The sequence below is a fragment of the Castor canadensis genome, chromosome 9, assembly GCF_047511655.1.
Source record: "Castor canadensis chromosome 9, mCasCan1.hap1v2, whole genome shotgun sequence".
Classification (NCBI taxonomy): domain Eukaryota; kingdom Metazoa; phylum Chordata; class Mammalia; order Rodentia; family Castoridae; genus Castor; species Castor canadensis.
In genome coordinates this window covers 122920637-122948364 of record NC_133394.1, presented here as the reverse complement: position 1 = coordinate 122948364, position 27728 = coordinate 122920637, and the positions used below count along the sequence as shown (strand labels likewise).

The window sequence follows — 27728 nt, the reverse complement described above, 5'->3', positions numbered from 1 at the left end:
AGAAACCAAATGTCTATAGGGAAAGTTACTTAAACGACAGATTTTTCATTTGCAAACCATTATAATTTACATCCAACGTAGTGGGATAAAATTATCCAATGCAGAAAAAAAAGTGACTACCAAATTGCGTACCCAGTGAAAGTATCCTTCAGGAATGGAGGTGAAGAAGATCGTCAGCTGAATTTATAAACTGTACGTGGGTGCAAGTAACCTTTAGGTTACTGATCATGTTATGTTAAGCAGTGTAAGCGCTGCACTGCTTGGGAAACAGTGATAGGAAAGTGTCTGTAACGTTCAATACAGCTCAGTTTCCCCTCAAATATGTTCCACTGCAGTTGGTTGAATCCGTGGGTTGTGAAACTCACAAATATGAAAGGAATAATTGAACGACCATCAGGGTGTGGAAAGATACACCCATTAACAATAAAACTCAAAAGGTGATGGCCTCTCTTACCTCTCACTCCTGAAACCTGTGCGGGATCTGCTCACTCTGAACTTTGTTGCACTAACGCATGTCCACGAGTTGTGATAAATCATTTATCACAGAATAGTGTGAATGAAGGTTGTTTTAAAAATCTTAGGGAAAAGAATAAGTTTTAACATTTTCCAAAAGTCCCTCAGAATTCAGCCTCCATCATTTTCCTTCTCAGTCACTGTAAGGCAGATCAGAGTCCCTAAACTGAAGTCTGAAGATGGCATTTGATTTGCCATCAGGATGTGCATACTGTGGAAACTGAAGGGAAAACATGCCAAGACACCTCACCGACTTTTGAGGAACATTCAGGGCTCCACACTGCCACATACTGCTGCATTTCTTGGTTTTATTCGAAACAATGCATATTTTTAGCATTTTATGGTAGGATTTTACACTCGTCATTTACACAAATTACAAGGTACTGCTTCAAGTCTTTAAAAAAATTCTAAAAATTCAGCCCATGTGCAGCACAGGAATATGCAAAACTACTTTACATTATACACACTTTTTATCAAAGGAGATACAAAATTCTGGCTTGTGGTTTTAGACAAATACAAGAAGCTTCAAACTAGACACAAAGGGTTACATTATTTTCAAATATAAGTCTGCACTTCTGTGTTGTATTTCTCTGAGATGTGAATACCAAATTCCCAAGAGATTTTACCTTTTCCTTTTCAAAGGAAATTGACAAATTTCCTGTAACTAAGTCTCCCTCTGTTCACTTAGTCATTCTACCATCTTACTGTCCCTCCCATAGTGCCAAACACTGTGTCATTTTACAAAATCGGGGGGGACCATTTCCGTACCTCTGAGGAACACATCTTTTTTTAGGTTTACTCATCTCCTGCAAAAACCTAAAGAGCCTTAAATTGATGCAAGTGATTGTGCTACATTTTGTTGGGTGTGACTTAGCACTTTGGAACTTTCTTTCTCTTACTCCATGATGAAATACCCAGCACCACACAGCTCCCTGGATGACTTTCAATGCACTTTTTGTAGGTGACGAATCAGTGTGTAAGAATCAAGTCGTCTGATGCTAAGAGAACTTAAAACTCTTTCTAAATTGAATACAAACAACTGATTGCTCAAGGGACTCTGTTGATGCTTATGCATAGATACTCTGGTCACATTGGAGGCAGTATTTTATACTTTCTAAAGGGCTATGAAGAGGTGATAGGAGTAGGGCTTTTCTGCCATGTGAAAAGACAGTTGTCTTTTATCATTGGTATCTGTTGTTTCCTAACAATTTTCTGCCACATAAATGTGCATATAGATATACATACTTAAAAAGAATTACCCATCCTCCACTCAATTTACAGCCAACGCTTCATTATCTATGAGAACACGAGTGACTTTTACTACTAGCAAATTTCAGTTGTAATGTAATCATCATTTTATGATAATTTCATTGTGTTTTTTAACATGCTAAATGGACTATAGCCTATCAAGACCAAGTTGCAATGCAAATGTTCTTCTCCCCTACCCCGCACCAGGTATGAGTAAGAAACAGCAATTCTGCTAGGGGTTTGGGATGAGCCTGAAGGAGGCAGTGGAGGTGGGACAGAACTGCATGTGAGAAAGGATGAATTTCAAGACCCTCCTCAAGCAGTCCTGCAGGTGCCACCTCCTTTTGTAAGACCATGGTCATGACAAAATTAACAACCTGAGGTACAGTCACTGTTCTATATAGATAATAGAGTTGACTGTAATTATGTTCTTTGATGTTAGCCCTTTCACATAAAAAAATTCACAAGAAAGCATAATATGATAAAAAGATTTTAAAAAAAGACTACCATATGACATCTAGAAGCATTTATTTCACGCAAAAACTTAAATATGATTAGTGCACACAGAGTGCACACATCACCTACGCTGAACAATGCCAAGGAGCGCGGTGTACTGAAGCAACGGTTGTCTCTCAAATAAGGAGAAAAGCTGAGCCCAGATGAAATCCGAGACACTCACTTCCCAACAGCACAACGCTGAAAACTAACAGCAAACCCCTCAACCTTCCTTATAACGCTGCCAAGGTCCAACTGTTTAAAAAAACAAAAGAAAACAACTTTTTTTTTTACATCAGTAATAAAAATCTGGTGACAAACATTATAAAACCAAATGCTGGACAATCCTTACTCCTTTCAAATTCCAAATATTTCAATATGATCCTAAGAGTAAAAACCACTTTAAAGTGATATGCTTTATGAAACAATATGTACATTTATTGCAAATTATATTAAACTAAAGTGGAGGGGAAATCAAAAGATGAAGTGTTTACTACTTGCAAATCAATAATAATTTTAATTATTTTATCACTCTGATAAAAATAAGAAAGCAACATTTATAAAATTGCCACAACATTACTTTTCATAGCAGGGAATTGAAATCTGTACATCTCATTTTTGCAGAAAAGTAGACAGGCAGGAGAAATTATACATAAAAATTTCCAAAAGGAAAACAAATATTTAATCTGATCTCTTTTCTTCTAAAAAAATTAATTCAGTAGACTTCAATTTTTTCTTGTGTAACATGGGAATTCCTGGCTCTAGACTGGATGACTTTCAGTGTCAGTGTAAGGACATCTTGTTACTTTCTTTAAAATAAAAAATGCAGCATGGAAATTAATGGTGTACTATTATGTTTAAACTCCAGATATGCAGGAACTGGAATCAAGTGTTAAGCAATTTGCTTAATTATTGACTTTTCCTAGGAAAAGTCTGGGAGGGGGAAGAGGACAGAGTTGCATTTAGCCTCTCTCGAGAGTTTCTGCTGTCCATTTCCATCAAAGGACCATGGTCATGTAAAAAGGAAGTCCTAGCTTCTCTCAGTTTTCAAGGCAGAAAGTGTGTGTTCTGAAGTGAACTTCATTTTGCGCTCAGGGACGTTGTGAATCCAAGTTCTGCAGAAGCTGGAGCATACTTCTGGTTGGCCCTCATTTCCCCTGGATACTGAGTTTTCTTTTTACCTTGAGAACAGGAGTACGAGAACACAGAGTTAGCAAAGACACAGAAGCACACAGGCCAATCCAGAACCACCTCATTTCAAAGATATCTAAAGTCTCAAAATAGTTTTCTCATTTTTTTCACTAGGGACTTTCACTAGTCTATGAAATCTTTGCCTAAGTCATAAAAAAACCACCATAAAGCAATATTGTTTTCTACTATTCAATGTCCTACTTGCATACAATGATAAAAGCTATTTATTTGAAATAATTTCAAAATAATATAAAGGAGAACAATTCATGCATGGTAAACAAAATGAAATTACAAACAGCAAAATAAGTTCTTAATCCTGAGCTGTGTTCATAAATGTATTTTATATACTAAAAAAACAAACCAAAAAACAGGAAGAAAATGTAGCTTAGGGACTGGTGGAGTGGTTCAAGCAGTAAGAGCATATGCCTAACAGGTGCAAGGCCTGGAGTTCAAACCCTACTGCCACCAAGAAAAAGAAAAGAAAAAAAGAAAACACAGCTTAGGTTTTATACATATATGTATTTATATTTATATTTATGTGTAGTACCTGGGTTTGAACACAGGGCCATGTACTTACGTTGCTTTAGTTTGTTTTCAGATAGGGTCTCACCTAGCTGGCCATACACCATAGTCTTCCTACCTCAGTCTCCAGCATGTACCACCATGTAAGAGTCATTTCTGAGGTAAGATCTCACTAATTTTTCGCCCAAGCAGGCCCGTAAGTGCAGTTCTCCTACATCTACCTCCCAAGTAGCTGTGATTATGGGTGTGTGCCACCACATCCAGAAGAGGCACAGTCTTAATACTGACAAAGCTGGTTGGAAATTTGGAATGAGGGGTTTGGTGTGGTGGTGGCTGGCTTAGGAAAAAGGAGCAAGAGTCCTGTGTAAAAATAAACTAAAGCAAAAAGGGTTGGAGGCATGGCTCAAGTGCTTGTGTAGGAAGAGCAAGGCCATGAGTTCAGTCCCCAGTACTGCCAAAAAGACTGTATTTCCCTCTCAACAATTAGATACATGGGAAAAATAGAAATAGTTCCAAAGGAAGCACTATGTACACTTTTTAAATAAAGGTAACAATGTTATGTACTTAATTTTTAATAACATACACAACAAGATTCATAATATGTTATCAAGATGCATGCTGCATCTTCAAGAATATTCCCTTTGCTACCTGAGCCCTCAGTGTTTCTGGCTGCTCTCACAAACTCCACTGGAGGAACTGCCTGTCCCAAAATGAAGTGTTACCACTTTCAAGCATGGGGCTTCTGAAAATTTTCATAATATTTTGATAGAAAAATCACTTGGTACTGAAAGAATATTCATATCAAAATTATACATAAGCCTGGCATGCTGGTACAGAATGGTAATCTCAGCACTCAGTGGGACTGAGGATGAGAAAGGAGGGTCCCAAGATCATGGCCAGTCTGGGCTACAGAGTGAGACCTGTCACAAACAAAATACTAACAAACCACAAGGGTACATACTTAGGGGTTATTTTAACTCTAAGATATGATCCCATGTAATCAAGACACAGGAAATCAATAAATTCTCTTGCTTAAGAAATACAAATTCCAAAATCCTTATACACTCCTACACTAAAGATGATATCTAGCTGGGCACCATGGTTCACACCTATAATCCTAGCTACTCAGGAGATAGAGATCAGTTGGATTGTGGTTCGAACCCAGCCCTGGCAAGCAGTACACAAAAACCTATGTCAAAAAAACCAAAACAAGCCCATCACAGAAGGACTGGTGGAGTGGCTCAAGTGTAGGCTGAGTTCAAACCTCAGTACTGAAGGGAAAAAAAAAAAGTTACCCAAAACATGTGAATCCAAAGATGAGGAAACCGTAGTCTGTCATAAAAATATTCTCCTTCAAGGCTGAGTTCCTAAGCGCTCTGAAACTTGATGATTGTTTGGAAGAATCTGGTTTAAGTGCATGCAAAACATACTAAGAACCAGCAGATCTTTTCTTGTTGCGATTTTTGAGAGAGGGTCTTGCTATGTAGCCCAGACTGACCTTGAACTCAATCCCCCATCTCAGCCTCCTAGTTGTTGGGCTTAACAATGTGCACTACCATATCTGCTCCCACCAACCTATTAAGGATAGACTTTCAATGCAAGCCTTGGGAATTATTTCTATTTACATAATAACTCCAACACATAAAAGAAAAACAAGCAACCTAGAATGCTGAAATGGTGATCATTTCTTCACCTAAAACTTACAGAGACAAGATTAATATCCAGACACTCTGGCCTGACCACAGTGCAAATGGTTGATTTTTATAAATTTATCAGGTGAATGGTAGGAGCTTTCTCAAAAGTAGTAACAATTAAAAATGCAGCCAAAAATGTTAACAATAACACTTACTGCAGCCTATATATATACAGATAGCCGAAGGACTACATTTAATGTAAAAATTAAAAGATCAATTCCCAGAAGAAATCTGTGCCAGTAAGTTTTTCCATATACTCTCCATGTTTTAGTGAAATAAAATACCACTGAACTGGCAAATAAATCACAAAGGTGGGGATCATGCTAAAAGAAATAAGTGTTGATCGAATGCTGTCAGTATCAGGAGAGATCGGAGAATTGGAGAGGGTAGCACTTGCCATACATTCAAGGGCAATTGATGAGTGCGATGTGAAAATGCCTCAAAGATGCTAAAAGTCTCATGAGAAGTCTCTCTCATGGGGCTGAAGAATTAAATGAGGTGAAGGATATGAAGCATTTTGCCTGGCACTGGTGGCTCACACCTGTAATCCTAGCTACCTGGGAGGCTGAGATCAGGAAGATTGAGGTTTGAGGCCAGCCTAGGAAAATAGAGACCCCATCTGTAAAGTAACCACAGCGAAATGGACTGGAGGTGTTGTTCAGCTTGCAGAGCATCTGCATTGCAAATGTGAGGCCTTGAGTTCAAATCCCAGTCACACCAAAAATGCAAAAATAAATAAAGTGTCTGGATTGTAATTGGTCTATACTAGGACCTCAAAAATGGTTTTCATAATTTAATAAAATTTACCTAATCATGCAATATAATAATACCCCATTCAGATTGGGAATGTTTTCTAGAGGCTGTTCTAGTATAGTAGTGGATGGGCTACCTTCGGGAGATGCAGTTCTCAAATGAAGACAGTGTAGATGGCGAGGGTGATGTCACAAGAAGAGGCTCCTTGAGAGGTAATTGTACGGATTTGTGACCACAGTAGAAAACAAGCATTTGGGAAGTGAGAAGTGAAGCAGGTGAAAGGTGTGGTGACTTTTGCAAAGTAAAGGGAAAGACTAACGAAATGGTATCTGGAGTTAGGAAGACAGGGTGGTGTGCCATCTTTATCACATAAAACCCAGGTGGTCAGCTACTTTGTGCAGAAATCCAGTTAGGATTCCCCAGAGCAAGCTACCAAGGAAGCTAAGTACATACTCTGGCCTCATGTATAAGTTGGCGGTGTGTTTTGATGGCTTTCAGGCTTGGCAACCCCAGTGCTCTGAGCAGCCAGCTGGTTGGAATAATGATAACCTTAACAGGTTGATTTAAGGTGTTGTGCACTCAGAATCAAACATGTGGCTTTAAAATGGATCCGAGCTGGCGGAGTGGCTCAAGTGGTAAGAGTGTGCTGCCTATCAAGTGTGAGGCTCTGAGTTAAAACCCCAGTGCCTCAAAAACTATTAAAAAAAAAAAAAGAGAAAATGTATCTGATCCTCACCAGGTTGCAGAAAAGTATAGACAGGATGTCAAGTCACTTATGGGTAATATTTGATCTTAATGAGAACTATGGTTTAGAATCTTGTAGGAAAAGGGAAGCTAATGTCATTCTTACGTGAACTAAAATAAAGCTGGCAGGGGCTGCAATTTCCTAGCATGCACAGGTTTTGGGTTTGATGCCCTGCAACACGAAAAAAAAAGAAAGTTGGCATCTTCAGGATTTTTTCACCACTTGAGGTTTTCTCAAGCTGAAGATTGTTAAAACATTAGCTGAGTCATCACAGATGCTTATATATATATGTATATATGCCATAGCTTAGTGGTAAGGACACACTAAAACATCTTTGTTTCTTTCTTTTCTTTGGGTGCTGGGAATCAAATCCAGGGCCTTATGCCTAGAACATCTCCTTTCACACTGAGTGGTTCCCAGGAGAGCACCACTGAGGAAAACCGTCACGGCACCGGATGCACAGAACTCAGTGCTGTGACTGCAGATAACTGGTTCATCTTCCCCTGAACACTGCCCAACTTCCCCCTAAAGGCATGCTGTCTTTCAACAAATTAATATTTTCACTTCAATTAAGCACATTAACTTTTACTTTGTTTTTTAGGAGACATTTTTTCCCACAAAATTAAGGGCAGGGAAAGACTCAGCAAATCAGACAATGATTGAAACACAACTACAGTAGCCTGAGACTGAGTGAGAACTTCTCTGCACCCACTGAGCTTTGAAATGCATGTGGGAATTTGAATTTTTTTAAAAAAAATTTCTTCTGATTTTTGAAGTTTATTCTTATTTGTGAAATCAACTTCTAATAAGTCCATGAATAAGGTGTGCTTGTAGAATGAAGGGGATTCTAATCTTCAAAGTACAAAACTGTGCACTGATTACAGTACAGTCTAGAGTCATATTGTCCTGGTTTTATCCTAAGTCCCTTATCTAAATAAGCAAAGGATCAAAGTGACATTACACTGGCCCTCTTTGTCACTATCCCCACCTCCTTTCTGTAACAACATTTACCCATGTAGAGCTGACTTAAGGACTCAATGGATTTACCATAAAGAACTTAGTATTGAGCTTGGCTCAAAAGAAGCAAAGTGTTAACTTATTTATTTATTTATTTTTGGCAGTACAAGATTTTGAACTCAGGGCCTACACTACACCAGCCCTTTCCTGTAATGGGTTTTTTTCGAGACAGGGTCTCGTGAACTATTTTGCTCAGGTTGGCTTCAAACCCAGATCCTCCTGATCTCTGCCACCTGGGTAGCTAGGATTATAGGTGTGAAACACTGGTGCCCAGGTCTGAGTCTATTTAAGGTTCATTCATGTTGTAGTAAGTTTAGAATTCCATTCCCTTTTAAGTAGTAATTGAAAAAATAGTTTATTTTCTTTTTGTCCACCCCCCCCCCACGCCTCCCTCCCAGCCCAGTACTGGAGATTGAACCCAAGGCCTTGTGTTTGCGAGGCATATCCCCAGCCCTCTTTTTTGGCTTTGTAAGACTGGTCTTGCTTTACGTCCCAGACTGGCCTTGAACTTGTAACACTTCTACCTCTGTCTCCAAAGTGCTGGAAATACGCATAAACCACCACACACAACCACTTTTTATACATTCACTGTATGAATCTGCAGACATAATAGGAAAGTTTTCTGATTTCTTATAGTGTGGACAAGCTGGGAATTACTGAAATAGAACACGCTTACATTTCCAACACTTATACAATGCCTGGAGGTCTAATCAGTAAGTATTTGCTGAGAGAATGAATGAGAAGTACCAGGAGTTTTCAACTCTAAAGAATGTGGGTATTATGAGCAGTATTACAAAACTGATTTTTTTGGGGATAAGCATTATTGATTTTATGACGTTGGGTCAGCTTTCACCGAATAGATCAATGGGATTCTAAGTCTCAGCCAAGTTATTAGAATTTAAGGGCACTGTTGTGTTTTAGGTCCAGAAAAGAACACAAATGAAAGAGAGACTTGTGAAAAAGATTCACAAGGGACTTCTATGTTTCCTTAATCATGAATTACTAATCTATGCTAATGAATTAACACAGCAGAATGTTATTATCTGATATAATCATCATCTCTTTGATGATAATATAAAACTTACAGAATTCTATATTTTGAAAAAGACTATCCATTAACACACTGGCATACTTAAGACTTAGAACGAACATTTTGACTTTTTAAATAAACTTTAGTGATTTTTAAGAAGTTGTGTTTTTGCTTTTTTCTGTTGGAGATAGGGTCTTACAACATTGTCCAGGCTAACCTTGAACTCACAACCTTCCTGCCACAGCCTCTTAAGTAGGTGGGAAGAGAGGTGTGTGTTACCACATTCAGCTCCTAAAAGCCCTTTTCTTTTCTTTTTTAGTACTGCACATAGAACTTGGGTCTCAAACTCTACCACTTGAGCCATGGTCTCAGAGGTTTCACTTTTAGTTTGTTTTTCAGATTGGGTCTCATACTAATTTTGTCTAGCATGGCCTTAAACTCTCCATTCTCTTGTCTCAGCCTCAGCTTCCCAAGTAATTGACATTATAGTTGTGTACTACCATTCCCAGCTTTATAAATGTCTTTTTAAATCAAAACCAGTCTCCAGGATATAAGTTATTTTTTGGTTTTTGTTTTGTGTAATGATGTTGGAACATATGTTAAAAGCAGAGCAATGGATTTGACAATGCCCTAAATCAAAGCCATGGCTTGGTGAAACTGAAGAAGTTTTCAGGGTCCATGTGGGCTAACAGGATATTTTCTTTGGATTGCAAAAGGACAACTAGTGAGAAGGAAGGTCAAGTGGCTCAGGTAACCTGTGATGATCGGTACTTTCCTCTGAGGGTGAGGAACAGTGGGGACAGAAACTCCCTAGACAACTCTAGCAATCTACAAAGAAATGTTTAATTTTGTATGAGTGAAATACTGCATAAGGGCACTATATTTGAAAATGTGTAATAAGAAGTAGACAACCAAAAAAAAAAAAAAAAAGAAGACAAGTAGAAATCAAAACAATGGTAATAATAATTACTGAGCATCTATTCTATAAAAAGTATGGTGCTAAATGCTTTATATTTATCAATTCATTTAATTCTTAGAAGTAGATATTATTATAATATCAAACTAATGAAGAAATTGGTTGTTCCAGGTTTCAAGAAAAGTCAGGTAAAGTTTGCCCACATACTGGTTTTCATAATTACTCCCCCCGCCTCCCCCCCCCACTCTCTCTTCTCTCTTTCCTCCTGAGAAAGGGTCTTGATATGTACCCTAGCCTGGTCTTGACCTTGTGATATTTCTGCCTCAGCCTTCCAAGTGCCTTACTACAACTTAGGACTCTTATATTATAAAGAAGAAACTCAGATGCTTATAATCTAATTCAGGGGTTTAAAAAAACTAAAACAAATGAGTATATGAGGAGAAAAAAACTGGGCAATTCTAATCATAGGCTAAGTGTGGAGGGAGTCACATGTTAGGTATCCACTGGACACTACTGCAGCACTGTGTAGAAATGTAAAGTCCTCATCTAAGAATGACAAAGATAAGCAACTCTGCAGAGTTTATCTGGGGAGGAAGACGGATGGTAAGATGCTGACCTACATTAGAATTGACTATAACAAAAAGAGTTAAAGAGAGGAAACACTCATTTATTCTTTATGACTATCTTCTCCACACCAGGGCATGGTATGAAAAGATAGCCTTTATATTACATAAACCCAATGCAGCCATGTAAAGAGCACTAAGCAAAAGAACATTCTCCTTGGTAATAAACAGAAACACCAAATACCACATCCTATATCAAAATTAACTAAAGGAAAAAGGGAAAAGTTTCATCAACCCAGTGCCTTAAAACTGGAGATTATGAGATTAAAACAAATGTGATAATCTCTGCAGGAAAACCAAGTATAAAATGAAAAGTTTAAATTCTAGGTTCAGGAAGAAGGGTGCATGTTACCTTTGTAAATCAATTTGCCTTTCTGCTGGTGCTGCCTTTTTGGCTCCATCTTGCAGTTTGGGCGCTTTGGCATTACCTGCTTCTATACTCCCAGGGCTCTCTTGGCTGACGGCAGCTCTCTTCCGTCCCTTGCTACTGGGTTTAGTTGTATCATCATTTTTGGTTGAATTGCCCTGAGACTCAGACTTGGGTCGCCGTCCTCTCCTGGGTTTGGAAGGGGCAGGTGGTCCTGATTCATCTACTTTGCCATCTGTTTCCTGTTGGATATTCTCTGCACCGGCTGCTGGTACCGTTCTTTTCTTTCCTCGGTCACTGCTGATGTTGCCCTGGGTAGCCTGGTCAGAAATGATTTCCTAAAAGAGCACAGTAAACAATACTGTAAATATAAATTCCTTAAAGATCAAAAATCTGTATTAGAAAGGAGCATTTTGAAAATATTTAATTAATTTATTTAGTTATTGTTGGTACTGGGATTTGGTGGCGCTACGAATTGAGCCATATCTCCAGCCCTTTTTGCTTTAGTTTTTTTTTTTTCTTTTTTTTAAATACTGTCCAGCCCAGACTGTTTACACTTCTCTCACAGCTGAGATGTCAGGTGTGCACCAACTTGCCCAGTTTTTAATGGTCGAGATGGGTTTTCATGAACTTTTTGCCTGGGCTGGCCTTAAATCAGGATCACTTCCTGAATAGCTAAGAATATAGGTATGAGCCACTATGTCCAGCCTATTTTGAAAGTATTTTAAAGGCATTAGGATTCTAGGGCTTCCAGTTAATTGCTTGTATCCACTAGAAAAGTAAGCTCTCTGAGGACAGCAGCTGTGCCTGTGCCTGATTCCCACAAGTGCAGACATACATACATGTTCAAAATGCACAGGCAATCAATACAAATAAAAAACAAAGTCTACCTGGTTTTGCTATTTTACTCATTCTAAAAGAAAAGATGTCATGCTCTAAATGTGTCACTTTTCAAATGATGAGTGCTTTCATAATTCAATACATTATTATATTGTCTGTAAATATAATAATAGTTTGGTAATACAACGTTTATTCACTATTTACTCCATTCATTCGTTGAAACCATTGTCTTTTTTATGGCATCAATAATACTTTTTGCTCAACATTTTTGTTTCTTGTCTTTCTTTCACTATTTTCTTTGGCAGTAATGGGGTTTAAACTCAGGGCCTCTCCTTTGCTAGGGCAGACACTCTACCACTTGAGCCACTCCACCAGCTTTTTTGTCTTTCTTAATTTGCAATAACTCATATAAAATGTTTAAAGTAATAAAATTCCATTTTACCATAAAAGATATAATAGGCTTTGGGATAAACAATGGTTTTTCAGAGAGTGATCTTCATATGAATGAAATGTAGGAATCAATTATAATTCTAATTGATATAATTCCACAAGGTCCTGAATTTAAAACACTAGTACTGCCAAAAAAAATCCTCACTGACATAATTCTATCTGATTAATACATAGGAACACATTAATCATGCAAAAACTTTTATCTTTTCAGTTAATTTTCATTTTCTCCAGAAAATTTTACCAAAAAGAATATTACAAAGTTTCATGTTATAGGGAAATTTACTTGAATGAAAATGACAAAATCCACAAATCGGTTTTTTACTGTCGGGCTTACTTTAAAATTAAGCCTCTGTAAAAAAAAAAAAAAAAGGATAATATCTGAAAGGGCAAGTTGAAGGAGGCTCACAAGAATTAATGAAACAGTAAATAACGGATCAAAACAGATATGGCTCCTGCCTTCATGCAGTTTAGTGTGGCACGTGAAGCGGTATGGCCATGTGGCCCAGGATGGCCTTGAGCTGGTGACCCCAGCATGCCCAGCAAAGTAGTTTTTAAGAGAGTAAATACAGATTTAAGTAAAAATTACTCCAAGTCTTTTTTTGTCTCTTTCTTAAAAAAAAAAATGTTGTAGTAGGGGTACATTGTGACATTTATACAAGTTCTTAGTGAATTCACCCCCTCCATCATTTTCTCCTTTATCTCTTCCAAATCTAAGCAGTCAAACAAACAGGTGTTCCAACAACAACAACAAAAAAAAGCCAGGTGAATCATCAATCTCTACTGGTCCTCTTTTGGGGAAAATATGATTTAAACAATATCAAAGCAGGTCCCTATTATATCATATTTACACATTTATGAAAATGAAAAGGGAACCAGTTGTCTTAGGTACTAAGAAATATAACATTATTTGCTGGTGAAGTGGCCTCAAGTTGTGGAGCACCTGCCTAGCAAGCTTGAAGCCCTGAATTCAAACCACAGAACTGTAAAACAAAACAAACAAACAAAATGACAAAAACAAACAAAAGCAAAACCAAATCAAATGAAGTACTGACAAGCCAGAGCAAAAGAAAAATAACACTGGCAATATTGCTTGCATGAGTCAATAGGATGTATGTCTTGGTTTTTCTTTGAACTACCTTGCTTATTCATCCTTCATATTATAGGTTCCCTTACAGAGTAAGTAACAGGAGAGAATGTATTGATTTATAAGTACACATATCTAGCTTGCTGGGTTAATTTTCACACACACAGACACTAATAGATTGGTATATTTGTCAATCTCCTTGAGAAATTGGTTTAGCAAAAAATATTACTCCCGCTGGGCAATGGTGGCTCATGCCTGTAATCCTAGCTACTCAGGAGGAAGCAATGAGGAGGACTGTGGTTTACAGCTAGCCTTGGCAAATAGTTTTTGAGACCTTATCTCAAAAAAACTCATCACAAAAAAGGACTGGTAGACTGGCTCAAGGTGTAGACCCTGAGTTCAAACCCCAGTACTGAAAAAAAACAAAAACAAAAACAAAAAAACCAAAAACAAGCAAACAAACTCCCTTAGGTCTTTACATTTTCAAACTATTATATATAACAAGATAGTCTGGGTCTCCAGGGTTGAGGGTCAGAACTGGGAAAGAAATGACAATACCACTTACAGGTATCTGACTGGGAAGGTATTATACTTTTGCCAAAATACAATCATTGTCTCTTTAGACTAACCCTTAGAACATTCTTTGCAAGTGTAAAGAAGTTGAATTAAGGGATAGAACAAAATTTTGGATTAGTTCGGGTGTAAAACTTTTGCTTTTCCGAAATTAATTTTTTTAAAAAGTGTGAGACTGGGGTTTGAACTCAGGACTTTGCACTTGCAAAACAGGCACTCTATCGCTTGAGCCACACCTCCTGTCCAGAAATTAAAATGAAAGCATCTAATTTGGCTGGAGTATAGCATATTGGTAGAGGACATGCTTGGAATGTCCTAAACTCTGCATTTGATCCCAGCACCATACACAAAGAAAGACAGAAAGAAAAGAAGTCCAATATATCAAAATTATGCATAATTATAAGCAGAAGCTATAAAAGTTACAGATGGCTGAATATACTAGATACATATTTGTGTATACCACACCTTAATAAGTATTGTAAATATATGCAACTCAATGTCAGTAGCAATATATATTTTTATACCTAAATTTTCCTGCATCAAGCCTATTTAATTCTGTACAAGGATTTTATAATTTCAAATCTATAGATTCCTGGATTGCGTGAATTTGGTCAGTGATAGGTTACCATTATCTGAATCCTCTAACATGCTGTGTTTCAGACAGTAAGACATTCGTCTGAAAATGCATCCTCAGCCAGGCGCCAGTGGCTCACACCTGTAATCCTAGCTACTCAGGAGGCAGAGGTCAGGTGGATTGCAGTTGGAAGTCAGCCCTAGGCAAGTAGTTTACAAGACCCTATCTCAAAAAACGCTTTACAAAAAAGGACGGGTGGAGGGGCTCAAGCAGTATGAACATCTGCCTAGCAAATGTGAGGCCCTGAGTTCAAACTTCAGTGCCACCAAAAACAAACAAAACAAAACAAAACAAAAAGAATCCACCCTTATCCAAGCAGCCTGTGTTCAGTAAACAAAAGTTTGGAGGACTGGAGATGTGGCTCAGGCAGTAAAATACCTGCTTTGCAAGTGCAAAGTTCTGAAATCAAATCCCATACCACCAAAAAAAAGAAAGAAAGAAAAAAAAAAGTGTTGTATAGTAACAGTTAAGCTACTATGGAATAACTGCATTTTTATGTACCTAAAGTTAAGACTTTCATTTTATGACACCAAAAATATATGGTGGGCAATAAAAAGATAAGTATGCCAGAAATAAGATTTTGTGGATACTAAAAAGTATCTTCAAGCCATTCCTACAGAGATGTTACCAATTTCATTTTACAGATAGATGACAGGGTAGAAAAGTCAAGTTAACCTACCTAAGCCAATGCACAGCCAGTGAGTAGCTGAGCCAGGATTCAAAATCGGGTATGTCTGATGTTTCTACCATTATGTCATATTGCTTTCTAGGCTGCCAACAATATAGAATGCAGCCATTATTATAAAAACTCAAGAGCTGGACATGGTGGGACATGCCTATAATCTCAGCCACTTGGGAGGCAGAGGCAGGAGGATTAGAAGTTTGAGATGAACCTGGGCTACTTGAGTGAAAAACAAAACGAACAAAAACAAAAAAACTTAAGCACATCTGGAAATGCTAACTCATAAAAATTTAACTTTGAAAAAATGGAGAGAGTAACAGAAACAAACCAGTGTGGACTTCTGGGTAGGAATCAATGAACTTTTGAAAGATTTACAAAACTCTCATTACTGTGCTTTCAAGGTGTTAGGAGGGGCAGTATGGGAGAAGGATGTCACTACAGTGGATCACTTGATTTATAAAAGGCAGTGGACAGATATAGGCACAGGAAAGCAGAAGCACAGTGAGTATTACAGAAAGTGGAACAAACAGGTATAAAGTGTGGTATATACATTAACCTATTGACTGTGAAATTCTTACCCCTATCCTGAAACCATAATAAGAATTTCTCCACAGGAAAAATTCACTTACTAAATTTTACTATTGGACTTGGGATGTAGCTCAGTGGTACAGAGGTTGGCCGTAGCACTGCAAATAAATGAATGGGTGTTTACCTTATTCTTTACAGGGTCAATATTCTTTACGGGTGTTACGGAAATAATTCTCACAGGGTTCTCTTCATTTTCACTAACGCCGGTTTCTGCTGCGTCTGAACTCTGTTCCCTAGTGAAAAAAACAAAGAAACAAAGGCTTCTTTATTTTACCGTATAAACATGAAGTTTACTCTACTTAAGTCTACCAGTAAGGAAAGGTCTAGAAATCACCAAATGATGCAATGATAGCACGATTCAGATCTGTGGTTTATTATACCATCTACTCACTTCAGTTTAACTTTAACAACGTAAGACAGAAATAAATAATTGCCTAAAAGCAACTGACAAAAATACTGTGAAGGAACAAAGTAACACAGGCACTGGTGTTTCATATCTGTAACCCTAGCTACCTGAGAGGTTGCGATCTGGAGGATCAGGTTTTAAGGCCAGCTCTGGCAAACAGTTCATGAGACCCCACCTCCAAAATAACCAGAGCAAAATGGACTGGAGATGTGACTCAAGTGGTTGAGTGTGTACTTTTCAAGTGTAAAACATGAGTTCAGACCCTAGTCCCCAAAACACCCTCCCTAAAAATTAAATCTCAATATTTAAGCTACTTGTAGTGGCACAGTCATGTAATTCTAGCACTCAGGAGGAGGCAGGAGGATTGATAGTTCCAGGCCAGTCTGGACTACAGAGTTGAAATTTTTATCCTAAAACCAAAACCAAACCAAACCAAAACAAAAAAACCAGAAAACCTCCTCAACTGTTGAGTTTTCACAATAAGGTCTGGTGGAAATTCTCATGTTCTCATGTGGTAGCTACTACAGTAAACATAACATGAGAAAATAAACAGGGAAGGCTGGGGATCCAGCTCACTGTTAAGAGGGCTTTCCTCGAATACAACCTGTTGCCTTGCACAATCCCTAGAGCACACCCACACCAAAAATAAAAAAAGGGGAAGTAGAATAAGTTATCTCACTTATATCATACTAATTTGAGTTAAAAGTTACAAAATATTCCAACTTACTTTCATATTTATAAATTCTTAGATTTTTCCCACTAACTTTTCTACCTGTTTAGAATACTGTACCATTTCAAAGTATATAGTATAATCATGCTCTCATTATTGGAAAAAAACTAAAACTCATCAGTATTATTTTGTACCATATCTAAAGACAGAAGTCCATGATATGATATAATGTTTTAGTAATAAAGCAAATAGTGAATGAGAAAGATAATTAGAAAACAAATTGCCTTGAACGATTCCCAGTTGCAGGGTTCAGCTCTGAATTGACGTTAATATTGCTTCCGGTCTCAGTGCCAGTGCTTCTAACATAGGGCTTCCTTCCCGTTGCTGACAAAGGCTTGTTTACGGTACCTAGTACTCCAGTGGGCTTTGGCTGAAAATACACACATGTTAGTTGATACATGTGAAAGGAATACAAAGAAATTTAGAAAACAGGTAACAGCGATTCTTTAGAGGAAGGAAAGGGATTGTTGTTATTTTGGAAAAGTAAATCCTTAATTTACGAGAAATGATAATCCTGTAAAAATGTGTTTGGCAGCCTTAATACAGTTAAAATCATAAGCACTGCCACTACTTAATAGTAATGAGGCAATACTTGCTATTCCAAATAAAAAATACTTGCTATTCCAAAACAAAAAGTGCCCCAAAACATACTGAAGTACATGGTGAAATGCCTTATAAACAACTAAATATATACAGCACTACTTTAGAACAATAAAAATCAAATTACTTTTTTGATCTTTCTCATCACATTAGTTTTATGAAATATAAAATATCTAACTCATTAGTATTTCAAAATCATTTTTCTTTAACCTCATACATCTATGTTTATTATTCTATTTCTCAGGAAGCTCACTGTCTTTTAAGAGAACACATGTGGCAGTTCTGAAGAGTCCATGGCAGACAAGTCTGAGTGATTCAAATGCCATACAAATCCATGGGATACTGTAAGGTTTAAGGGACACGAAGTGCATAATACCTTTCCTGTTAACAGAAGTACTCTTGTCTCTTCTGAAATATAACTCTTGTCATTACAAAAGTCCTACATAAGAAAAAACAAACAAAACCACAAAGTGAACATGCATATTTTTATTATCAAAATAAGGCCTTCCAACTACTGTACCTTACAGTAATGATTACATTTATATCAATTCAAGGCCTAGGCAAGTGTGAAAGGTAAATTTCCCCTTTTGTGTGTGTCTTTGTATGTGTGTTTTGCTGGAGATTAAACTCAAACCTGAAGCCTTCCAAATACTACGTAAGTGCTTTACCACTTACTGAGTTATATCCTCAGAATTCCAAAATTTTAAATAAAGCACACTGCTACTGGAGTCTCCAATGCACTCATTAAAACTATTTTTACCTCCTCTACTATATTATGAATTCTACGTTTGGGCTTGCAAAGTAGCCAATATTGCATTATGTATATTGCACTTAATATTCATGTACTATGCACTTAATATACATTAAGGAATTTCACATTGGATTTCAAGAAAATTATCAGAAAAAATATCTGTTATCTTAATTAAAAATATTTTGAAGGCAAAACACCTAACTAGCAAGCATGAAGCCTTGAGTTCAAACCCTAAGCTTTACTGGTTGAGATGGGGTCTGACCAACTTTTTGCCTGTACTGGCCTCAAACCACGATCCTCCTGCTCTCTACCTCTCAAAAGAGAAGTTGGAATTACAGGCATGAGTCATCATGCATAGCCATATTATTTATGCAGCTAAAATAAATGTTATAAAGCCAGGTATGAAAGTTTGTTCACTTTACTTAGGAAGATAAACTATAGCCTCACCATGACCTTAATAAGCCAAGTATTCTAGTGTTTGAGTTTACATTGTATTAAAAGCAACATGTTAGATCATGTTAGACAAAGAAACAAAGCAATATGCATATTAAAAACAGGAAAGGACTGAGTTTTTATTAGGAAGACTAAAAACAGTGTTACAGATATTAAAACAAAATATGCTCTTTGCGACCATTTAGATGTAGTGACTAATAAGTAACCTAATTCTTTTTTTTATTTCCTGGTACTGTTGTTTGAACTCAGGGCCTACACTTTGAGCCATTCCACCAGTCCTTTTTTGTGATGGATTTTTTTTGAGATAGGGACTTGTGAACTATTTACGTAGGCTGGCTTCAAACCTTGATCCTCCTGATTGCTGCTTCCTGAGTCTAGGATTACAGTCGTGAGCCACCGGTGCCCAGCTGTAACCTAATTCACTTTGTTTCTTCTTTGTTTACTTGCCCAGCACCTTACACAGGTGAGGCAAATGCTCTACCACTGAACTACATCCCCAGGCCTGCTGATATCAATATTCTATTTGGGTATTATTCTAGTAATGATAGCACTGGGCCAATCATCAAATAAACTTAAACTCAAGAGCTCACTTATGAATATTCAAAAAGTTGAAGAAAATTACCTTTTCAGGTTGTGTAAAAAATTTCATTGGGAGGACCGGGTCCTTTGGTGAATCTGCATTGCACAAAGCACTTTTACTGTTTATAACACACAGGGCCACATCACATACCGTATAAAGTTTCTAGGGAGGAAAAAACAAACATTATCTACATGTATATAAAACTTGCATGAGCTGTGAAATAATCACAAATGCCAAACTGGACCAAATGTATAAATTAGATTTTAAAAAAAGGATATGTGGTCATTTATTCCTTGAATATCTCCTACTTCTGTCCAGCATTACTTCTTCTTGGTAATGAAAAACATTCTCCACCTTAACTTTACACAAATGCCAAGTATGCACTAGAAATAACAAGCAAACCAGACAACAGAAAGCACACAAAAAACATATCCATTTGTCTGTAACTAGAAAAGAGGAACATTAAGACAGCATTGTAGTAAATTTGATTAGTTCTTAATCTCCTGCTCTGTAGCAGTTTCAATGTCCATCACTCCCTCCCTGTGATGCTGGCAATCAAATCCAGGGCTTTGTGCATCCTGGACAAGTATTCTAATTTTCAGTTATATTCTCAGCCATATCTTTTTTAAGGTATTAAAAAATCCTAAGACAAAATTCATTTGTGATGAAATGCACAAAGTTTACTTTTATAAAATTTTTGCAATTTAATTTGTAATGTAATTGCCAGAAAAAATTATTTGTGCAGTATGTCTTTCTAACTTATCTTACTTCATTTGTTTTGGATTCATCTGGAGACTGGGCATCTCTGGTTAACTTGATGCTCTCTGCCATCTTCTTCATAAAGGCATGGCTGTTGTTCTCATTCTTTGTCATTAGAACTTCAAGCATGAACCACAGGCACCTAAATAGTAAATATATTGAAGAGACTAAATGTGGGTGATTTTGCTTAACTTACTGGGAATGCATAACTTACTGGGAAGTTCTGTTGTCTGAATGTATAAAATAAATGTAAACTACAAAAAATAACCCTGATTACCAATAGCAATATATCATCTTGTTAAAGCTATTCAATTCAAATGGAAATTAAAATTTTCAAATGGAAAATTAAATCATATTAAAGATGAAAACATAGCCTAACATGAGAATTTCTGACAGTAGACACTGAGATGATTTGGTGCGTTGTATACCTGGCAAATATGAACAAAGCAGTATGGGCAATTTTGGCATTCTTACCAATTTGCATTGGTGTGCAATGCTGAGGAACAAGCCTGAAAAGCATGTGCTGTGCATGAGGCCATGTGCATGGTAACCAGCCACTCCATTAAACAATCACATTTCAAACCATTTGTGCTGGGCTCGGGAAGAGCACGTAAAGCCCATCTGATGGGATCTGATGAGTCCTTAAGTCTTACATGGGAAATTTAAATTGACAAATCTGGGGAATGAGGCCTCATTTTAATAAGTTCCCAGGTCCAGATGATTTACAGGTAGGAAAACTGTTGTCCTCTATCAATAGGGGAGAAATAATTTGATAATGTTCTATGTGAACTTCTTTTAATGTACTCTATGGAAATCTTTTTATGAGATTAGCATAACAGTTCAAAAGAAACTTGCTCATTTACATTAGGTAAACTGTGGCAAAGAGTTCTTAACTATATAGTTAGATCTAGATGGCTGCTGATATCCTAGACAATTGAACAAAGTAGCAAAATAGGAAAGACAGAATAGGAAAGAATATAAATAAAATAACAGTTAGTTACTATATAAAGAATATGTGGGGGAAAAAAAAACCTTCTCATTTTACACATAAAGAGCCCCTCAAAATGTTTTCTAGCGGCATGAAGTGACCTAAGGTAAGAGATAAAAAAAGATGTGACTAGGATTAGAACCAGGTTGGATTTTATAATCTTAATTTTTTTTTTTTTGATGGTACTGGAGTTTGAACTCAGAGCTACAAGCTTGCTAGGCAGGCGCTCTATCACTTGAGCCACTCCACCAGCCCTGATTTTATACTTTTAATAAAAAATACAACATAAATATAACAAGTTTTATCTGAGCTTTGATTTGGACAAAAGTGATTTATACATTCTACATTTGAGGAATTATATTTGTTAATACGAAACCCTGGAGTCACTTTATTAATTCTTTGGTTGGAAATTCTATTGAGTTTCTATTAACTTAGAAGATTGTTTTTGTTCCTTTACACAGAACAACAGCATTACAATTACTCTCAGTTGTAGCAGACACTGTGAGGAAGCATTCTTCCTGTAACGCAGTACTAGTAAGTAGCCTCATTTCTTTGAACAGTTTTGTCAACAACTTGTGGTATGGTTTTAGATATGTATATATGTATACTTAGATGTACACATATATGTAAAGTACATAAACATGCACCAACACAATGTAGACTTACTCTTTGAGACAACTGGAGAAACTGTCTAGGGCACAAAACAATACATGCCTTACAACACAATGCAAAATGGAGATCCTAAGATTGTGTTTTTGTGAAGTTGGAATTTGTTGAAAGTTTGGGGTCCCCCAAACATGATTGCTAATATTTTCCATCCTCCATAGTATGTGGATTCTGATAAAGCTGTGGGCTCGCCGTGTACCAGGAAGCTAATTCTTCTCCTTACCAAATGCTTTCACTGAGCTCTCTGAAATGTACTTTCCATAGAAAATAAACTTCAGTGAATGTTCACTTTTTCCCGTAAATGAAATCATAGTGCAGCTCCTCTAAAAATGATTGCCACTCACTGTACTAAACGTGCATACTCAGGGCAGGAGAGGCTAATTCCAGTTAAAAATGATTCCTAAGATTTTGCCATTTGCCTGTCCCTACTATCCTCTCCTTGTCAGTGTCATCAATCTCCTTTTGATTTTTGCATTCATTTAGTTTTTGGATTAGTTTTCCTAAACTACATACTATGCCCTTCCACATTTTTCTGCCAACAAATCCAACACTAGTTCATAGAATGCTTCATTTCTGGTAAATTTTATCTTTGTTTAAAGTACTCTCTTCCCTTAGATATTCCTAGGTCTTGACAGACCTTCAAACTGGTCCACCACAAGTGAAATCCTAAAATAAATATCTTACTTTGTGGACACCCCTTTTCTTCCTGTTTTCCTGCCTGCATTTGTATTATTAAAGCTATTTTCTTAAACCTTTTGTGAAACTCTCAGCTGTTGGCTTTGTTAATTTTCTAACACTACCCTCTATGTGCTCTGCTTTTCCTTCTTTGTTCATTACCTTTTTAGTTTATACTCTATGAACCAACATTCCAATCAGTCTTTTGGAAATAACCCCAATTTTTTTGCCGAGTTTTTTTTTGGTACACTTGCCCTGAAAGACTCATACCTGGAATAAGCCAACAATTTGGCTTCTTGTCACCTACATCTAGAATATGAAAATACTAGAGAAAAATCATGTAGCTGACATGCTTGATGTAATCATACACTTAAGATTTCTTTTCTTTCTTGTTTTGGCAGTACTGGGCTTTAAACTCAGGGCCTCATGCTTGCTAGCCAGGTGCTCTTACCACTCAAGTCACTCCACCAGTCTCAAACATCAAGATTTCTATGTTAGATAAGCACTTTACCACTGAGTCCTTTCTCTCGTTCTCTCTCTCTCTCTCTCTGCCTACCTCTTTATTTAATTATGTGGAGGAACTAGGGATTAAACCCAAGGCCTCCTAGATGCTAGGCAAACATCTATGACTTGAATCATATTCCCAGCTGTAAAACTGTCTTGAAGTCTTCATTCCCATTGCTTTTCCTTTATCTATCATTATGCTCCCACCAATTCTCCTTTTTGTAGATTACAGCTCAATTTATAAGCACCATCTTTCTTTTACTGCCAACCACATACTATTCTACAAATTCTTTCTAGAGATCTTCCAGTGCTTTCTTCCATCCCTATTCACTGCCAATTTTTTTTGGTGATACTAAGGTTTGAACTTAGGACCACAAGCTTGGTAGGCAGGCAGGCTAGCATTTGAGCCACTCCATCAGCCCTCACAGTCAATTTCTTCAAAGATTTGCCTATCATATTTGTATTCTCATTCTTTGGCAATGTAACTTTCACTTGGATTAATTGGGAACTTCCTTGCCAAGGTAACAGAGTGAGTGCTTTGTTACTAAATTCAAAGGGTACTTGTCAGCTTTATGACTCTACTATTGCTGGTGACTTCATTTGTAAAATGGAACCAGCAGGAATAATCCCACAAATCATTCTTCTTCTTCCTCTTTTTTTTTTTTTGTGGGACTGAGGTTTGAACTTATCAGGGCTTCGAACTTGCAAAGCAGATGCTCTACCACTTAGGTCACACCTCCAGTCCATTTTTCTCTGGTTATTTTGGGGATGGTTGGCCTCTAACTGCAATCCTCCTGATTTCAGTCTCCCAAGTAGCTAGAATTACAGGCATGAGTCATCATTGCCCAGCCCCAGGATTCTAATTAAATGAGATAACATTTGCAGAATACTTGACACATAACAAATAGCCAATAAATATTAGCTGATTCTACACAATGTTTTTGTCCTTAATACATTTCTTTCTTTAACACTATACTATTTTCCTTTGATCTCTGATTTTCATATTTTTCTTTGAAGTACTAAAGATTGAACCAGGACCACAAGAATGGTAGGCAAGCACTCTACCACTGAGTATATGCTCAGCTGTCCAGATCTTTTTATTAAAATGTTCTGTCCTTTCCAGTAAAATGTGGTATCCCTTAGTGTGTGACTGAAGCCTACACTCATAGAGCTAGTGTTCTGATTATTTAATTCTTTTTTTGTTTGAACTCAGGGCCTCACGGTTGCTAGATAAGTGCTTTTATGGCTTGAGCCAATTTGCCAGCCCCAATCCTATTTTTAACTTCCACCCCCAGTGGTGGTAATGTGCTTGTCCTGCTCTAGGCATCCCATAACAGCAGAGCACATATGACACCTATCTTACTGTAACTGCCTCTTCATCTTTCTTCATCTCTCATTAGATGGTAAATTGTATGGGAGTATATATAATCTCCATACTATATAAGCTTATATAGTTCAAGAACCTGACACGGAACTGAGCACTTAAAAAGTATTCTACAAATGTTTATTAAGGAGGTCTGTAAAGACAGAATGGGAAAACACAGAGTAGAAAGATACACAACAATTTTTTGATAGCAATGAAGGACACTGGGAGATATGATTATGAATATTTTCTTTTTTAATATATCTACTCATAAATTATCATACCAAGTATCAATAATACAGGATAAATGTCATTATTAAGCAATAAAGGGGGGGAGGGAGGTGGCCCAAACAATTTACACACGTGAGTAAATGTAAAAATGATAAAATTAAAAAAAAAAAAAAACAAGACATTATTTAAATATGATTTTTCACATTTAAATATACTGCTGCTGGGGGCTGAACTCCCATGCTTATTAGGCAGGAACTCCACCACTTGAGCCATTCAGCCGGCCCAAATTCAGATAATCTTTTTTTTGTTTTGGGAATTTGACATCAGTTTATTCTTTTTTTTTTCCCCAAATTCAGATAATCTTAATTGAGAAAGCCATGATCATCTGCAATTAAGTCTGATACAGGACAGTTATCATATACTTAATTATTTTTAGCTAACAGTATATCGGTAACCTAAAAGTGAAATCTTATGATTTAAAATCTCATTACTTTTATGATTAGTGTTTGTAGTTATGCTGCTACCAGAAGCAAAGTTAGACTTCATTATGATGAAAATCAGTTTTAAGCCAGTATGAGACTTTTTTTCTAATAGAAAGATAAACTCATGAGAAATATCCGTTTGCTACTTATAAAATAGGAATAGTTTCAGGAAGTGAATAAAGAGTACTTAAAAAAAGAAAGATGCTACTACTAATGTCAGAAAAAAACAACCATAATGCTGGGAGAAAAAGATCACAATCAAATCTTCAGAACTCTGAGTCCTTATCAAACACAGTAAATAGGGAGGTACATGATGATGGAGGTACCAACACTGAAGGAAATTTTCCAGGTCAATGGCTTACCAGAGACACTATACCTCCAAAGCCCACACAAAACAAGGATTATGAACAAGATTTCAGTGAATAAAGTAAGTGTCCATTTTAAGGATCTAGAAAAGGATAAAAAACTAAACTCAAATCTAGCAGAACTAGAGCAATAAGAGATTAGCACAGAGATAAATGAAATATATAGAGGAAATAAACTGACAAAAATGTGGCCCCTTGTTGATCAATATAATCAACAAACCTTTAGCTACATTGACTAAGAATAAGAGTCAAATTAATAAAATAACAAATTATAATGGAGATATTACCAACAATGCTACAAAAATAAAAGGTTTGTAAGATGGTACTAGGAAAACTTGTTCCAGAAACTGAATATCTTACATGAAATGGACACATTCCCAGAATCACAAGTAAATAACAAGGAAAACTATAGACCATTATCCTTTTAAGTAAAATGAGGCCAAAAGCTTCAACAAACAAACAAAAACCAACAAACTGAATTCAGCAGCCTAGGAAAAGGATTGTGTACCAGGACCATGTGGGACTTATTTATAGAAAACAAGGATGTTTCAACATACAAAAACTGATCAATATAATACACAACATTAACAAAATGAAGGAAAAAACACACATGGTCATCAATTGATAACAAGCACATAATGAACTAATCAGATTGGAAGACAACTTCCTCAACACAAGAAAGGAACATAGTGAAAATCCATAACTAATAATACATTCAATGGGAAAGACTGCAGCTTTCTCTGAGACAAACCATTTCTGTTAGTAGATGAAATGATAACGCATATAGACAACCTTAAGAAATCCACTCAGCCAGAACTCGGGAGGCTGAGGTAGCAGGGGACCCTGCCTAAAAACAAAAGCAACAAAAATAAACAAAAACAAAAAAAGAGGGCTGGGGGCATAGAGTAGTAGTGCGCCTGTCTAGCAAAGGGAAGGCCTGTAGCTCAGACTCCAGTATTACCAAAAAACAAACAAACAAAGAACACACACATACACACAAAACCTTAAAAAGTCAACAAATGAGCCAGGCGTGAGTGGCTCATGCCTGTAATCCTAGTTACTCAGGAAGATTACAATTCAAAGCCAGCCCCAGGCAAATAGTTCACAAGACCCCATCTAAAAAAAAAACCCATCACAAAAAAGGGCTGGTGGAGTGAATCAAGGTGTAGGCCCTGAGTTCAAACCCTAGGAAGGAAAGGAAAAAAAAAAAAAAAAAAAAAAAAGCTGAGAAATGAATCCATCAAATTTGTATAGTAAAAAGTTATAGTTCTCTATATTAGCAGTGAACAAGCCAAAATGGATATTAAGAAAATAGCTCCCCCCAAAAAAGGAAATAATTTCATTCACATAGCATCAAAAATATTTAAAGGGGCAAGATTTGCACACAGAAGACAACAGAACATTGCTGAACAAAAAATTTGAGACCTAAGTGAAAAGAAAGTTGTTATATATTAACAGACAGGAAGACAATACCATCTAAAGTGATATACACATTAAATGTTATCCCTATTAAACTTCAGTAACAATTTTGCAGAAATGAGAAAAATGCATCTGAAAAATTCATATGAAATTTTAAAAATTTGGCTTTCAGTCAAAGCAGGAAAAGTAGGACTTCAATTTTCAGACTTACTACAAATCTACAGTAATAGAATAATTTCATATGGCATAAGGATAAATCAACAAGGTGAAGAGGATTGAGAGCTGGGAAATATATCCTTTCATACATGGTCAATTTATGTACTGATTTCTGTGGTGCTTGGGAATGAAACCAGAGCCTTGCACTCTACCATGGAGCTATACCCAAACCTGCAGCCCGTGCTCACCTCAAACTTATGACTGTTCTGTCTTTGCCTCCTAAGTGCTGGGATTACATGGACATACTATCACTCCTGGCTCAGCCAATTGTTGAAAAAGGTGCCAAGAACAATTCTGGAGAAAGAACTGTCTCTTCAATATTTGGTACATGAAAAACTAGAAATTCACAGCAAAAGAATGACCCTGAACTGCTACCTTGTATCATATACAAAAGTTAAGAAAAACAGATCAGGATCCTGATTAAGAGCTAACACTTGCTGGGTGTGGTGGATCACTCCTGTAATCCTAGTTATTTGGGAGGCTGAGACTGAGAGGACCTTGCCCAGGAGGCCATCCTGGGCAAACATTTCTTGAGACCCCATTTCCAAAATAACCAAATCAAAATGTACTCAAAG

At 36.9% G+C, this 27728-nt stretch overlaps 1 protein-coding gene across 2 annotated transcripts in view; it reads right to left on the bottom strand.

Annotated features, from left to right (window-relative positions):
- Positions 1–801: 801 nt before the first annotated feature.
- Pds5a (PDS5 cohesin associated factor A) overlaps positions 802–27728 on the bottom strand; it is a 126644-nt gene continuing 99717 nt past the window's right edge. For both annotated transcript variants that reach the window (XM_020160971.2, XM_074042422.1), the window contains 7 exons: positions 20254–20386; positions 19528–19647; positions 18078–18140; positions 17326–17471; positions 16090–16198; positions 11100–11452; positions 802–3437 (listed from right to left, as the gene is read on the bottom strand). In XM_020160971.2, the coding sequence (XP_020016560.2) occupies positions 3434–3437; positions 11100–11452; positions 16090–16198; positions 17326–17471; positions 18078–18140; positions 19528–19647; positions 20254–20386 (928 nt within the window). In that variant the 3' untranslated portion in view covers positions 802–3433. The remainder of the gene's footprint in view (positions 3438–11099; positions 11453–16089; positions 16199–17325; positions 17472–18077; positions 18141–19527; positions 19648–20253; positions 20387–27728) is intronic.